The 16,157-nt window shown below is 52.9% G+C and overlaps 1 protein-coding gene across 1 annotated transcript in view; it reads left to right on the forward strand.

The window, feature by feature from the left end:
* The window catches only part of ZC3H7B (zinc finger CCCH-type containing 7B), a 44,690-nt gene that overhangs the window by 12,796 nt on the left and 15,737 nt on the right, over positions 1–16,157 (forward strand). Inside the window, exons 2-9 of the mRNA XM_075553631.1 lie at positions 6,110–6,168; positions 10,108–10,141; positions 10,246–10,443; positions 11,201–11,359; positions 13,322–13,402; positions 14,190–14,246; positions 15,281–15,323; positions 15,888–16,063. Of these exons, the coding sequence (XP_075409746.1) occupies positions 6,116–6,168; positions 10,108–10,141; positions 10,246–10,443; positions 11,201–11,359; positions 13,322–13,402; positions 14,190–14,246; positions 15,281–15,323; positions 15,888–16,063 (801 nt within the window). The 5' untranslated portion in view covers positions 6,110–6,115. The remainder of the gene's footprint in view (positions 1–6,109; positions 6,169–10,107; positions 10,142–10,245; positions 10,444–11,200; positions 11,360–13,321; positions 13,403–14,189; positions 14,247–15,280; positions 15,324–15,887; positions 16,064–16,157) is intronic.

Below are 16,157 nucleotides of genomic sequence, written 5' to 3' on the forward strand. Positions count from 1 at the left end.
CTTGGACCAGTCTCTGTACCTGTGATTATATGAGCCGTAAGTAAATTTTTACATGTAAGGCAAACAGGGCTGTCCCTGGTACATTGTAACCACTCAGCAAATTTCATCTTATCAGCTGATTATTGACTACTCTGGGTGTCAGCCTTTCTCATGTGTTTGTCCAACATTGATTCATTCATTCTTAGCTATACAATGGCTGGTTCAACTGAGTTGCTATCCATTCATTCTTCTTCCATCGATTTACCTGCTTGGTGCCAAGCACAGAGCCAGGCATGGGAATTTTGAAGAGGTTGGCACTGTCCCAGCCAAGTTGATAGAGATCAGAGTCTCTGGAATTCTGTCATCCTCCAACTTTTTCTTGAGGTGGGAAACAAAACAAAACAAAAGACAAACGTGTTTCTTTCATGGTTCACAGGCCAGTGGTTTGTCTTTCACTCGGCAAGAAGGGCCCATTGACTTTTGGCAGCCCCAGAGCACAATTTAAAATGAGTTGGCCTCCAGTCAATTTTTGCTTCTCAAAGTGTAAGAATAAGACTTGCCCTGTGCAAAAAGTCCAAACCATGCTGAGGTGTCTACAGAAGAAAGGAATGCATTCCGTGGCCTGGGCAAGTCCCAGACCTCAGAGAGGACCCCTAGATGAGAGAAGCTTCTTGCAGAGTCCATCTTTGTGGGCAAACACACATTGCACAGCGATGGGATCTTGCAACACCAAGTCTTTGAAAGGTCTCTGTTGTTCCTCAACCACGTATGGTTTTAGGGCAGCATCTCCCCTGTAATAGGAAGGGTCTTCAAGAAGTCTGTGAGGGGAAAAAAAAACTATAAACTTCGTTTTTCAACAGAAGCGACATCAAGTTCAAGCACCATTGAGAAGGATGATACTGGCCATTTAGCCCTAAAGAACTGAGGATCCTGGGAATTTAACTATGTCAATGTCACCTTTTACGTGATTAATTGAGGAAAGTGGGAGGTCCTCTAAGGACTTTTTAAGATTGGGAAACAAAAGAAATCAGAAGAAACTAAATCTGAACTGCAAGCGGATGCCTTAACGATTTCCCATTGAAACTCTCAAAATAAATAAATAAATAAATAGATGAACTCTCAAAATTGCCCTGGGTGGGGGAGCAGAATGACCAGGGAAAGTGTTGTGATGGAGATGAGGACTCCGGTGAAGTTTTCCTGGGTCTTTTTCTAATAAAGTTTGGCTCCTTTCTCAAAACACTCTCACAATAAGCAGATGTGTTCATTGCCCCCCAGAAAGTCAACAAAATGCCTCGAACATTCCCCAAACTGCTGCTGTTCCCTTTGCAAGCTCTTACTTAGCCTATCTGAATTTGCTCTGACCAGACCCCCTTCCACCTCTTGATGGCCATTGCTTTGATTGTGCCCTGCCTTCAGGGTCATCCCTGTAAAGCCATCCTCCATCTCCTGTCATCTTCTTCCAAGAAATGCTTCAGGATCTTGATCCTACTTGTTTGAAATTACTATCAACAGCCTTACTCTTGTCTGAGACAACGGTTATGCCATCCATCGAGCAGGAAGCATGTTCAACTTTAATTTTTCAGTCAGGATTGTCGAAGCTGAACCAGTGGAGCTATCGATGCTGTTGCCTTGTGCTATTGTTACTTGTTGGTCCTTGAACAAGATTGCTTCCTCAAACTGATGTGGATGGCCTGGCCCTCCACGCTTCATCTTCGACATGGTCAGTCTCACCTCTCTGTAAAATGGGGTGCCCATTTGTAAACTGCTGCTCTCTTTGGGGCCTTGTCCCTATAAGCTTTTTGAAAGAATCAGTGGTTTCATCATTCTTCTGCCCAAGTTTGATGTAAAACTGAGGTTCTTGCTTTAATTTGAGCAGAATTCATGTTGCTCTGATGAGAGCTCTTTTCAAACTAATACCTTATCTTCACTAGCACCTAACACTAGAGCCTCTTCAGACATGGTAGTACAAGTTTACGTTGGTCTGAAAATACTTTTGAAGCCCATGCATGCATAGCATGTTTATCCCATGTGGTGGTTATTGCCATGGAGTGATTTCCAACCCATAGCGATGCTGTGCACAGCAGAAGGAAACACTGCCCCGTTCTGCGCCCTCCTCACAATCGTCCTGGGCCTGAGCCCCCTGTTGGAGCCACTGTGTCCATCCGTCGCCTTGAAGGCCTTCCTCTTCTTCGCTGCCCAGTACTTTACCACGCATGATGTCCTTCTCCAGGGACCGGTCTCTGCAGATAACATGTCCAAAGTGTGTAAGACAGCGTTTCCCAATCCTCGCCTCTGAGGAGCACTGTGTGTGGCCATACTTTTCCTGGGACAGATCTGTTTGTCCTTTTAGCAGTCTACGGTACATCTTCTAGCACCATGCTTCAAATGCATCACGCTTTCTTTGGTCTTCCAAATTCAGTGTCCAACTTTCACACACTTAGTCCTCAAAGTAACATCTTGCTTTTCAAAAGCTTCAGAGAGCGCTGTGCAGCAGATGTACCCAGTGGCACACATCTTTTGATCTCATGACTGCTGCTTCCATGAACATTCATTGTGAATCCAAGCACTATTATGATCAAAAAATAAATTTGAAACCCATTTATTGGGTGCCCGCCCCCGCTCCCGTGTGCAGGAAAACACCCAGGAAGGCTTCACAAGAGCATCCTTCCCCATCACAAGGACGTCCCCCTCATTCCTCACCCCCTATCAGTTCACGCTCCACGTGCTTGCATTGTGGGAGGGCTCTCATTTCTCCACGCTCAACCTCTTGGCTCTCCTCTTGTTAGTCTCATGGGTGAAAGGGGCGTCTGGAAGCAGTGAGTTTGGATATTGTAATAGGATTTGTTTCTTGTGAATTTCCTTTTTATGTTCTTTGCTATCTTTTTTTCCCAGTTGACTTTTATTATGGTAAAATAAACGTGCCATAATAAAGCACGCAGACTGGGTGGCTTTACACAATAGAGATCTGGTGCCTCAGTTCTCAAGACGAATGGCTGGAATTCAGGATGTCGGCAAAGCCGCGTTTTCTCTGAGGATCGCCTGGGAGATCCTTTGAGGCCTTTCCCAGCTTCTGTAGGCCCAGATGACCCTGAACCTGTGGCAGCTTCTCTGCCAGTGTCTTCCTTTGGCCTTCTGCCTTCTTTCTTTGAGTCTTCTTTAGAGGACGGCACTCAGATTGTCTTAGGAGCCACCATACTTCCCGAGCCCATGCTTTGATAAAACACGTTTCCAAAGAAGGTTCCATTCACAGGTACAGGGAGAGCAGGGCTTCTGCATGAATGTTGGGGAGGGATGCAAATTAATCTAGAACAAATACTAAGATTTATTCTCTTTAATAAATGCTTATTATACTTTGTCAAATTGGAGATCCACCTCCTAACCCCTAACCTCCCCCCACCCCCGCCCACACACACACCTTTTTATAAGCCCGTAGCCATTAAGGCCTAGCAACTCTTATCAGGCATAGTAGAACTGCCCCACAGGGATCCCAAGGTTCTAAGTCAGGCATCCTCAAACTACGGCCTGCCGAGGACAATTATCCAGCCCGCCAGGTGTTTTTGCCCCACTTGTTTTTTTATTTCAAAATAAGATATGTGCAATGTGCAAAGGAATTTGTTCATAGTTGTTTGTTTTTTTTAACTATAGTCCGGCTCTCCAATGGGTCTGAGGGACAGTGAACTGGCCCCCTGTTTAAAAAGTTTGAGGACCCCTGTTCTACGTGATTCTAGAAGCTGATGAGAGGCTGGTGGGCTGGAACCTCCAACCTTTTGCTTAGCAGACCTGGGTGGGGAGTGAGGAATGGAGTGACAGGCTCGCTTCACCCTGTAGGACCACAGACTGACCGAGAGAGCAGCTCAGCCCCGAGCAGGTGCCAAGGCTGTTCCTGCCCGACTCCTGCATTAGAAACTCAGCCGTCTCAGGAGTGCTGATCCCAGGGGAACTTGCCAGTTTTTTGTAACAGCAGGGTTGCCGCATCTTCGAAATCACCACAGCAGCCCTGGGCAGCAGGTGCCACCATTGCCCGATTGCCCGATAAGGAGATGGCGACCCAGAGGGACCACATAGATAGTAATGGGAATACCAGGACTCAAACCTAGGTCTGAATCGAGAGCCCTGAGCCAAGGCAGGGAAAGCCATGTGTGTGGGCCTGTGTCTGTGACTCCTAGGAGCCTAGTGGTGCAGTGGTTAAGTGCTTAGCCGCTAACCAGAGGGAACCCAGCATCCGTCATTCTATAGGAGAAGGACACGCAGTGAGTTCCTGTAAAGCTGACAGCCTCTGGAACCCTGAAGAGTCGCCGTGGCAACAGATCTGCCCCAGTTGGGGTTTCAGTGGCTCCTAAGTGCACGGACAGGTGTCTGCTGGACCGGAAGCTGCTGGCAGAGCTTAGGCAGGGCCAGCTCAGTATCCCCAAACCCAGGTAGCATGAAAAATTGAGCCGAAAGGGCACGAGGGCTGTGTGGAGCAGGCCCAGACCAAGGAAGCTGGGGTTGGGGTGGAGCCCCAGGTCAGCTTCGAGTCTTCACTGGGGACCATTAAGATGTACTTACTGTGACATCTGCCTGTCACTCCTGCCTGGTCCAATGGCCAGGGGTCCCACCTGTCCCTGGGCAGCAGTGCTGCTCTGGGGTCTGAAAACTCATCTGGGGCTCCTCCCCCTCCTTAGGAAGACAAGCAGGAAATGGCCACTGGGTTACTGCAGCTCTTTGCCCCCCATCTCCTAACTCCCTGAAGCCTCAGGGCCCCTCCTGTCAGGTGGATATTATCAGCCTGCTCAGGTTACAGTGAGGAAAGGTAGGCACAGAGAAGCCAAGTGGCCTGCCCTGTGACTCACAGCTTGGTGGGGTCAGGCACAGGGCCTTCCCCCACCAGGCCAGATTCAGTCCCATCCCCTAGCTGAGCCACCTGGGGAGAGAACTTTCACTCTGAGCCTCAATAAGACAAGAACGCTACGTGTGGGGCAGCCATCCCTCCCCAGACCTGGCTCTGTCTCCACGCAGAAGTCATTTGCATGGAGGAGGGTGAGGGCTGTGCTCAGAAAAGCGCCCAAGAGTGGCTAGACCTAAGTGCTGGTGGGAGTCAAGGTAGCTTCCTACCACCCCTGGTGGGTGGCAGGAACCTGGGGCTCAGGTTCTAGCCTTGGGAAGGCCTCCTCTCTCCCAGTTGATCTACAATGGCCTCCTCATGTCAGAAGTCACCCCCTTTATCTCCGAAACTTGCAGGCAGTTCAGACCCCACGCTGTGCACTTTAAGGCCAGCCACCTGCCCCTCTGAGCGGGGTCTTCCTCAGCTGTCACTCAGGCATGTGGCTGTGGTGAGCTCCCTGACCTATGCTGCATCATGCCCAGCCCTACCTGGTTCAGAGGAAGCTGGCTCTGAGCCTGGGGCAGCTGTGTGCTGGTGGGTACCAGCTCAGGACCGGGACTCCCCGAGTCTCACTGTCCACATCCATAAAGTGGGGGCCAAAAGACACCCGCCTGTGGCATTGTTGACAGAATTGTGCCAAGCCTGGTCCTGCATGAAGCTGTGACGGGCACCCTCTGTTTTCTGAGCCCATTCTCCCCAGGAGCAGTGCACGCTGCTGAATTTGAGAATAAAACCAATCTCCTCAGGGGAGTGGGAAGGGAGGGAAAAAATGAGGAGCTGATGCCAGGGGCTTAAGTGGAGTGCAAATGTTTTGAGAATGATGAGGGCAGTGAATGTACAAATGTGCTTTACACAATTGATGTATGTATGGATTGTGATAAGAGTTGTATGAGTCTCTAATAAAACGATTAAAAAACAACAGCAACAAAAAATAAATAAAACAAGTTTCTCCTGGAATTGGAGGGTGACCCCTGTTGTTCCACATGGCCCAAGTCGGATGTGGGAAAGGGCAGGGATCCCCAAGGCTCATACTCGGAGTGCTTTCCCTTTGAATTTTGACTAGCTCCTCATATTTTTATGCGTGAAATAAACATGTTTATAATGCACGTGCAAGTACACAAGAGGGCACCATTTGAAATTGAGGGTGCCACACAGACATGGCCTGACGCAGACCGTGAAGTGGGCTTCCGTGTGAGTGGGTGTGAGAGCAGGCAGGGGCAGATGGTGACCCAACCCTGCTGACTGATGTCTGTGTTTCCCCCACAGAGACTGATGGAGAGGCAGAAACGGAAGGCGGACATCGAGAAGGGGCTGCAGTTCATTCAGTAAGTAGACCTCACCGGGATGCTCCCTCCTGCTCTCCTCTCGTCTCAGCGCTGAGCCTTTGCTAGGAGGCACCTGGGGTGGCAGGGTCAGAGTATGGGTCTGCCCATGAGCCATGAACCCTACACTCTCACCTGCCTCCTTGTCCAGCTGGCCTTCCGCTCTTGTCCAGCACGTGATTCTGCTTCTACCCTCCACACATGCATGTGCACCTGGCCTGCTGACTTGCTTGGCTGCACACAGCGTGCACTAACTCAGCACCCGTTACCAGATGCCGCCAAGTCATAAGTCATGGTGGTGCCAAGCATAGCTCAGACTATAACCATAGAGGCTTTTCAATAGCTGTCTTAGGAATTAGATCACCCGGCCTTTCTTCTGAGGTACCTCTTGGGGAGCTGACACTGCCCACCTTCTAGTCAGCAGTACAGCAATCTGGTATATCACAACAAAACCAAATTAACTGCCCTAGACCCTATAGGACAGAGGAGCATTGCCTCTGTGGGTTTCCAAGACTGAAACACTTTGGAAGTAGAAATCCCCCTCTTTTCCCCAAGGTTCGGCTGGTGGCTTTGAACTGCTGACCTTTCCGTTAGCCGCCAACATGTAACTTGCTGCACTGCCCAAATAAACCCTCACTACCACTGAGTCAAGATCGACAAATACCAACCCTATAGGACAGGGTAGAACTGCCCGTGTGGGTTCCTGAGACCACAACTGTTTCCAGTAGAAAGTCCCATCTTTCTCCCACGGAGCGGCTGGTAGTTTTGACCTGCTGACCTCACGGATCTCAGCCCTGTGCCTAACTGCTTCAACACCAGGGCTCTTCGCGGCACCTTCAGGGGACTCCCTCGGCAATGCCAACAACCCTGTGGAACAGAGCAGAACTGCCCCACAGCGTTTTCAAAGGTGTGATCTTTCCAGAAGCAAGCTGTCATGTCTTGCTTCCCCAGAACAGCTGCTGACCTTTCAGTTAGGGGGTACCCTATACCCCCACGCCGCTGTGATGCTGAACCTCTGAACCCCGCTGGCCTGGGTCCACAGCCAGGTCTTCCTATTGCTGCAGGAGGTCCTACCCTGTGAGCTGGAGGAAAGGACGCCCCCTTGGCTGGTGGTGCTCAGTCCGTGTCAGTGCTTAGGTTTTCCTTCCACTTTCGGGAGGGGGGGGGAGTTCCAAGATGTCTAGAGGCAGGGGGAGCCTCCTGAGAGCCCGTTGTTGGGTCTTCTGAGGGGTCCGGTCACCTTGCTCTCACCGGTGAGGCTGTGGCTGCCATCGTTGGCCCACCGTGAAGCATTATGTCTTCACGTTAGTGTTGCTGAGCTGGAGTTGGTGGAGGTTTTTTCCCTTCGGTTTTTCAATCCATAAGAGGGCGTGTCCAAATGTATCAGTGCAGGTTCACGGGGGCGTGTCCAAAAGTATCAGTGCAGGTTCACGGGGGCGTGTCCAAAAGGATCAGTGCAGGTTCTTGGAGGCGTGTCCAAAAGGATCAGTGCAAGTTCACGGGGGCGTGTCCAGAAGTATTAGTCCAGGTTCATGGGGGCGTGTCCAGAAGTATTAGTCCAGGTTCATGGGGGCGTGTCCAAAAGGATCAGTGCAGGTTCACGGGGGCGTGTCCAAAAGGATCAGTGCAGGTTCATTATTGAGGCTTTAGCATTGTGTGGGAGTCCACTGTGTGCATGTACCGCACCACAAAGCAAGGTGCTCACCTGCCTTTCCCTGGGATATTGGTGTATAGTTTGTGAATTGCACATCAATTAAACTGTTTTTTTTTTAAGTTACTGTTTCGAAACCCACAGGGACAGTTCTACCCTGTCTTATAGGATCGCGCCAAGTTGTCACCAACACATTTGTAATGCCCGTCTGCATACACGAGGGGGTGCTAGTTGAAGTTGAGCTTTGGGGGGATTTTTGTTTGCATTTCAACAAAAGCTTAGTTGCAAAAGACTTAATTTCTGGCCTATTACAATACTTCAGTAAAATGTATAATTTTTCATATGTAGTAAGTGGAATCTAAATGTCATTATTAAATTTACAGTAGGAAAGCACTTTAACACTGGAGCTGAGCTTTGTGACAAGCCCTTTGCCAGCTTGATCACTCTCTCCTCACCAACTTCCATGGCACATTTTTCAAGGGAGACCCAGTTAGAGTCTGTATGCCAGTCTGTGGGTACACATGCCACCAGACGAGCCCTACAGCTGAAGCCTGTTTGATGGCATTGCAGCCAACATCTCCTGGATGTCTGCTCGGTGCGGGAGCTGTGCCAGGCTCCCTGGCCCAGCAGTGAGTGTAGGTAACGCCCTGCCTGCATGAAGCTTACACTCTACTGGGAGCAAGATAAAGGAAATTAAAAGGAAGTTATTGCTACAAAACCATAGACGTCTTACTTAAATGAAAATGTCAACATGTTGTTCCCGCAGCTCCTGGACATGTCCTCCACCCAGGTCTGAAACATAGCCTCCCAAACTTATTTGTCCTGCCATCTCCTTTTCCAGGGAAATAAAAAATTACTCAGTGCTCCCCTGGCCATTAAAAACATTTGTGCTGTATAATCCAAGATAGAGTATAGGTAAATGCTTTTGCAGCCCCCTTAGATCTTTCCAGCACCCCACCCACCCCCTAGGGGAAAATGTCACCCACTTTGAGAAACACTGGTCTATCCCCTTCTGACCTTTCTCCTCCAGGAAAGGTTACAGTCTTGGAAACTCACAGGGGCAGTGCTCCCCTGTCTTACAGGGCCCTACGAGTCAACATTGGCTCTTTGATTTACACCACGTCGGTACAGCAGCTTGGGCACCTGCAAGGGACTCGAACTGTGGTCCTTTGAAATGTTCTTGGTCCTTTGAATGGGGTAAAGTTTCCCAGTGAAATTCCTAGGACAGCCTTGGAGAATGAGCAGGTGTTGTGTCGTGATAGGACATAATTCCACGCTACAACTTCCTGGGCTTTTTCTCTCCAGTGCAGTTTTCTGTTTTCTGAAAACTTCTTCCTAATAAGCCCCCATGGTCATCCTATATCCTGTGAGAAAATCTACCAAGACCACCCCCTGGGGCATCCTCCATAACCTCCTGAGCCAACCTCTCTGCCTTGAATTCCCTTGTCCCAGCAGACCCCTTGAAGCCTTGTTTGACTGGACCTTTTATCTGAAGGCAACTAATGAGTGTAAGACAAGTGTATTTCTCAGGGAACTTACCTGCAGCCATCTACTGGTCAGAGAGACATGTTTAAACATGTTTTCTTTGGAATAAACCCCTGCATGGATGAACTAGCAGCAATACTGTTTTACTTGCCCTGGGTATTTTTCTCTGAATACTTTATTACATTGAAAGGAAACATTCACGCAGCAAATGGAGTTTTCCATTTTCTAATTCAGTGGTAATGGTTACATTTTTGCCTAACTGTCAATACCCACTGCTACTGTGTCGATCCTAACCCTGACCCATAGTGACCCCGTATAGGGTTTCTGAGGCTGTCAGTTGTTACAGGAGCAGATTGCTTTGTCTTCCACACAGTCGAGCCCACTGTGGCAGCCATGGGGTGGATCCCTCTTGGTTCCTCACCGCCGTCTTAAGGTGGGAGCAGTGGCATCGTGAAAACGTTGAAAGCCGTGAGGACCAAAATGGGACCCGGGGCACAGAATGAACACCTGCAGCGGGAAAAATGGCACTGCAGCAGGTTGCCACAAGCTGCCTTCGACCTCGCAGAAAATGGGGGTACATATCAGCTTGCCCCCAGCTTCTGCTACTGGCAAACACTTGGCGGTGATGTTCCTTCAGCCCTGCCACTGAGAATGGGATTTGTTTGTTTGTTTTGGGGGACAGAGCTGCTTGTTGTCTCACCGTAGCTCATAGGCCCCTCCCTCCTGGCCTGACCTCTGACTCGGGCTTCCATAGGCTGGGACCCCTGAGCTTCCCCAGACTGGTGCCCCCCTCTTTTCCCTACCAGGTCAACACTACCCCTAAAGCAAGAAGAATATGAGGTGAGTGACCCCCGCTGGGCTGGGGAAGGGAGGGGGCTGGCTGGAGAAGACCCCTGAGCCCCTTGGCCCGTGTCGTGTCCTGTCCCCCCTCCCCCACCCTGCAGGCCTTTCTGCTCAAGCTGGTGCAGAATCTGTTTGCCGAGGGCAATGACCTGTTCTGGGAGAAGGACTATAAGCAGGCCTTGGTGCAGTACATGGAGGCGCTGAACGTGGCCGACTACGCCGCCTCGGACCAGGTGGCCCTGCCCCGGGAGCTCCTGTGCAGGCTACATGTCAACAGGGCAGCCTGCTACTTCACCATGGTGAGCCCCTCTGTGCCTCCAGCCGGTCAGCCAGGGCCACCAGCCCCAGAGGGCCCTGCAGAGATTACACAGAGCCAATTCAGAGTAGACATATTTGTCAGGGTGCGGTATCTGAGCCCTTGAAGTCTCTGATGAACCTCGGCACCAGGCAATCTGGACCAAGAACTGCTACCCTCATGTCTGCTAACCTTTCTGCAAGCCCCGGCTGTACCCACCTCCCACCCCACCCCCTCTATCTGGCCCCACTCCTTTCTTACCAGACCCCAGCCTCCCCTCTGTCCCTGTCCAGCGATGGAGCCTGGGCCCAGGCCCCCAGTCAGTCTTCAGACCCTGGGGGAGACACTGCTTTGGGTGCTGGAAGTGGTCCGTGGTGCCTTGGCCATCCAGCCGGGAAAGTTCTAGATAAGCTATTCTACCAGGTGCCCAAGAGCTTGGGCCTTCCCTAGTCTGGCCTGTGCACCAAGCTGCCTCGCCTTGTCGCCAGTGTGGGTCTCCATCCACGCGATTCTGAACCAAAGGCTGATGGGGAAGGAGGTACATCTGAGAGGCCAGCCCTCTTGCCCACCGGCAGTCCCTTCAAGTGAACACAGGTGCCCATGGCCCAGAGTCTGACCCTGGGCTGCCTCCCTCATCTGGGGTGCGAGCCCCACCCCCTGACCCTTACATCCTCCTTCAGCCTTCAGGGAAGGGCAGCTGGCAGGCGGTCTTGGGAGGGGCGGGGGGAACGGGCCCTGACTGGCTGGCTCCTCCCTGGCAGGGCCTGTTCGAGAAGGCGCTGGAGGACAGCGAGAAGGCCCTGGGCCTGGACGGCGAGAACATCCGGGCGCTGTTCCGCAAGGCGCGCGCCCTCACCGAGCTGGGCCGCCACAAGGAGGCGTACGAGTGCAGCAGCCGGTGCTCCCTGGCACTGCCCCACGTGAGTGCCCCCGACACGACGCCACAGATCCTGATTGTGAGACGCGCCCCAACTGTGTACCCAGCGCGGCTAGAGTGCCACTACGGGCTGCCCTAACCCACCGAATCCCGTGAGGTCGCTCCTCAAGTCGTCTGCGTTTTAAAGAGGAGGGGCCAAGGCGCAGAGAGAACTAGCTGAGCCCAGTCACGGGCACTCGGGCTGTCTGACTTCAGGGCCCGAGCCTGGAAAGAATGCACGACAAGCTAGGGTATGCGGTTTTCAGCTGCCATGTGGCTATTTCGCCAGGATACGAGTTTCATCAATGGTGTCCCGCTGGTGTCCCACTTTACCAATGTTAAAATCTGGTCACCTTACATTTACATCGACCCAGTGCTCTGAGGAGACAATCGTATTTTGGGGCATGAAGAATCTTCATTCCAGTTGGAACCTTGTGAAGTCTGCATGCATAAGCAAAGTCATATCCAGACAGGCCATCCATAAAGTCAGCAACAATATGCACCAGTTCACAGGCTCAGAAATCTCCAATTGGTCAGGTTCTGGTCTCAATGTAGGCTGCGTCACTCAGCATCCACAGGGTGCCCATTGGTTGCCTTGCCTTTAGACCATGGGCTCTCACCAATGCTCAACAAGCCTAGCCCCCTCGTGCTAGGTCATGAACTTTAGACCAGTCAACCTGCTCTCGTCTTCTCCTTTTTCCCCTGTAAACCAAGTCCACAGGTGTCAGTGGCCAAACTCAACCTGTCTCATTATTGCTGCATTTCTCCCACTTCCACTCAACAAGTAGATCAGGTAGTCACCTTGCAAGCATCTCAGTCTGCCCAAAGGCTCCCTTTAATATTCAGTCCCAGAGAGGAGTTTACTTCATGGTTCCAGATTTTTTTCATCTTCTCTGACAAAGACCATTGGTTCCAAAGCACTGGGTGGGACATATCTTTTCAAAGCTTTCTTTGCAGGCGTGGTCTAAATCCATCTAAAGATCAAATTTTAATAGCCAAAAGCAAGTGGGCTTATAATCTTTCTATTTTCCTACTTCCCATATTTTTCCCAGAAAACAACCAGCTAAACACTGTGGCTTTATCTGACCTCTAGCTAGACAAGAAAAACTGCCATGAGGGAGAGGTCAAACAAACATCTACTCCCCATCTTATGATTTGTTTCCCCAGTACTCCACTCCCAAGGTACCATAATGTGTTAGTCTGCGTACATTAGAGAAACAAATCTGCAGAAACACATATATAGAAGAGAGAGTTTTATATAAAGTTAAGTGCACATCAAGAAAACATCCCAACCCAGTGCTGCCCAAGCCCAGAAATCCAACATTAGCCTATTAACCCATATGTCCGACACCAATCCACAACACCTCCATCTCACAAAACACACGCAATGATGCTGACTGCAGGAGGAAAGCCGAATCGGTGAGCGTGTAAGCATCTCAGCGCTGGCAGGGGCCTCCACACGGCTGCTCCATCACCCAGGGCTGCACCAGGGTAGGTCCATGTGGCTTCTCCTCAGGGATCTCTTACAGGAAGTGAGCCTTGACAGCTGAAGTAGGGAACTGGCTAAGGCAGCGGCAGCCTGGTCTGATCATCACAAAGCAAGAGACCCAAGAACTCAAAAGTCGAGACTCCACCCTTCAATTAACCCCACATGTGTTAATTTGCCAGGTTGGCACAATAAACTTAACTATCCCAAACCTTTCTGCCAGTAGTCACCCCTCATAATTTTTTTGCACTTGTCAGTGGGATTTTAGAAAGGAGAGTGGATTAAAATCAAAAGGAGAAACAGAAGCCTTTGTCCTGTGTCGCAGCCCCGGCAGACACTGGCTATGGCTTGGAAGCGTCACCTGTGAGGCCAGGCTTCCATCTGTGATGTGGTGCTGGCAGTGGCACCTGCAGGGCCAGGCCACACAGGCATCCAGGAGCACTGAGCCCCACCTCTCCCTGTCTTGCTTGCCTTCCCTAGGATGAAAGCGTGACTCAGCTCGGTCAGGAGCTGGCTCAGAAGCTCGGGCTGCGTGTTCGGAAGGCATACAAGAGGCCTCAGGTAGCTGGGTCTGGGGTGGGTTGGGGAGGGGAGGGGAGGACTGTCAGGAAGCATCAGGTGTCCCTAGGAGAGATAGATGTGGGTTGGCCAGGGCCTGGGCAACACAAGGGGAGGGGTGACCCATCCCATCCCACTCTGTTGGCTGGAAGCCCCGGAATGACTTTGAAATGTTGAAAACACAGCGGTGCTTCCTGCTCCCCGCAGACCCCAGCTGTGGAGCCACTGCCTCATGAGGCCGGCGGACTCCTGCAGGCCTGGGGGAGAGACCTGGAGGCCGAGGTGCTGTCCCTCAGCCTGGTGCTCTCTGTTGACCCCTGTGCCCGTGTCTTCAAAATGCCCGCGTCTGTGGGGCTTGTTCCCATCAAGATGTACCCCTCGGCACTAGCTGCGTGTCTGGAAGCTCATGCAGGGCAGGGTGTGGCCCGGAGGCTCTGCCGTGGCTGTGAGCAAGCGGGCCACCCTCACCACCTTGGTCTCCTTGTCCCCAAAACAGGGCACTTAGGCCCCCCAAGTGCCTCGGGCTGACAGAAGCCCTACAAGAGGCTGTCATTGGAGACCCCACTGGCACCCTGCCTGGCACACAGCGGGAGCACCCCCCTTAGGCCCTCCACCCACGGGTGGTCAGGGGAACGTTAACACTGAGAGCAGGAGCCAGAGAACAGGGCAGGGAGCCTGGAGGGCATGGGACACCCTGATGGCCCGTGACTAGCCTCTGCTGCCCTGGCTCATGGGACCAGAGCATCCTTCCAGAACCTTCATCTCATACCCGCCCCCCAATTCCTGGCAGGAACTGGAAACCTTTTCTCTGCTCAGCAATGGCACTGCGGCAAGTGTGGCAGATCAGGTAAGATGGAGCTGGGCCCGTGCCCCTACCCCACCCCAGAACCACCCTGAGCACCCACCCAAGGCCTTTGTGGGGTGTCCTCTCTGGGGACCCCTGGTGGTCATCCAAGGGTGTCAGGCTGAGGGTCAGGCTCCATGCTGTCCTCGTTCCTTTGCTGTGAAGCAGGCATGGGTCCTGGGAAGAGGTGGTGACCAGACTCAGCTCTGGGACCCACAGTAAGCCCATGCCTCCTGAGAGGTGGCTCCTGTGACCATAACCACATGCATGGGTTCCCACATGCTCACAGGCCTCTGACCAGGACCAGGCCTGGCAACCTGCTGCCTGCTGCCCTTTTTTCTCCCTCTGAGCCCCGAGGCTGCCCTTCTCTCTGCCCTTTCCTCCTGTCACTCCCTTCCCCCCCTGCACCTGCCTGTCCTTTCCTGCCCCTGGTCACTGGCCCCTCCGCTGCATCAAGGTGGGAGGAGAGGACGCAGGCTCTGGGCTCCAACAGATAAGGGCCCCCGTGGCCATGGGCTACCTGTGTGACCTTTGCTTCTGGGCCTCGGCTTTTGAACGAGTGTCCTGTCCCTCAGCCGGGGGATGGGTGGGAAGGGGACTGTACCACTGAGAAGGGTTTCGGGGGGGGGGGCTGCGATGGGCAGGGACTGCTGAGACCAGACCCCAGGGTACAGGGCCTGGGTTCAGCACACTCGGGCAGCTGTGAGGGCCGACCCCCTATTGTGCCCAAGGGGAGACTTAAGGGACAGAGCAGAGAGGAGGCATGGCGATGTCCTTCCTGTGGACCCTTGCTCAGAGGTCCCCACCAGATTAACCCTGGGTGCCACCCTTGCCCTGGGCACAGGGCCCCTGAGCCTCCATCTCTCCTTCTAGTCGAAGGTCCAAAAAAGCAGCTGGCGGGAAATGTGGGAAGCCCATGCCACAGGACCAGTGACGTGGCCAAAGTGCTGATTCTGCCGGTGCTCTGGCCACCCCTGGGCAGGGTCAGCGCTCCCAGGGGCCCATCTGCCTGACCCACCCCTCCCTCCTCTCCACAGGGAACTTCAAATGGGTTGGGGTCCATTGATGACATCGAAACAGGTAGTGTCCCTGATGCCAGAGATAGGGAGCCTGGGGCAGGGGAGACCTCACCCAGTCACTCCAAGACCCCTGGAGGCCAGGTGCCTCAATCCCTCAGTCGTGTAGGCCGAGGCTTCTGAGCAGCTCACCTGGGGGCCTTTGGGGGGAGGGGCAAAAGAGAAAGGGACTGAGGAGCAGCTGCCCCCTCAGGCCAGAGGGAACCGTTTTCCAGGTGGCCTGTGCCCCCCACCCCACCCCCCGCCGCGACTGGGAAGGCCACCTCTGGGCATCTCTCCTCTCATTGCACTGGCTTCTGGGAAGGGCATGTTCTGAGAGGGCCCCTTGGAGAGAGTGCTGCCTGTTTCAGTGAGGAGGCAGCTGGGAGACTGAGGGGCCCACTCCAGCTCCAGGGCTATGTCCCTGACCAAAGCTGACTTCCCCCTAGGGGATGGGCAGCCAGCCAGGCAGAAGCCACAGGCAGGAAGACAGATAGTGTTAGAGGAGGACCCCAGGGCCCCCCCGGGACCCCTTCCCCCTCTACCTAGCAGGAGCTCCTACTACTGCTGATCCCACCACTCTCCACAGATTGCTACATGGACCTGCGAGGCTCTCCAGCCCCCCTGCCCTCCACCCCCACGATGTCCCTATTCCCCCACATCCTGGACAGCAGCAGCCGGGCTCTCCCCAGCACTGAGAGCTTGGACGACTTCTCGGATGGTGATGTCCTTGGTCCAGAGCTAGACACCCTCCTGGACTCGCTGGTGAGGCTCCGTGGCCACCTCCTGGCCCCCTGGCCCATCCCTGGGACAGCAGTACATCCCTCATCATAGCCTAGACCCCGAGGGGAAACTGAGG

Source organism: Tenrec ecaudatus, chromosome 6, assembly GCF_050624435.1.
Source record: "Tenrec ecaudatus isolate mTenEca1 chromosome 6, mTenEca1.hap1, whole genome shotgun sequence".
NCBI lineage: Eukaryota > Metazoa > Chordata > Mammalia > Afrosoricida > Tenrecidae > Tenrec > Tenrec ecaudatus.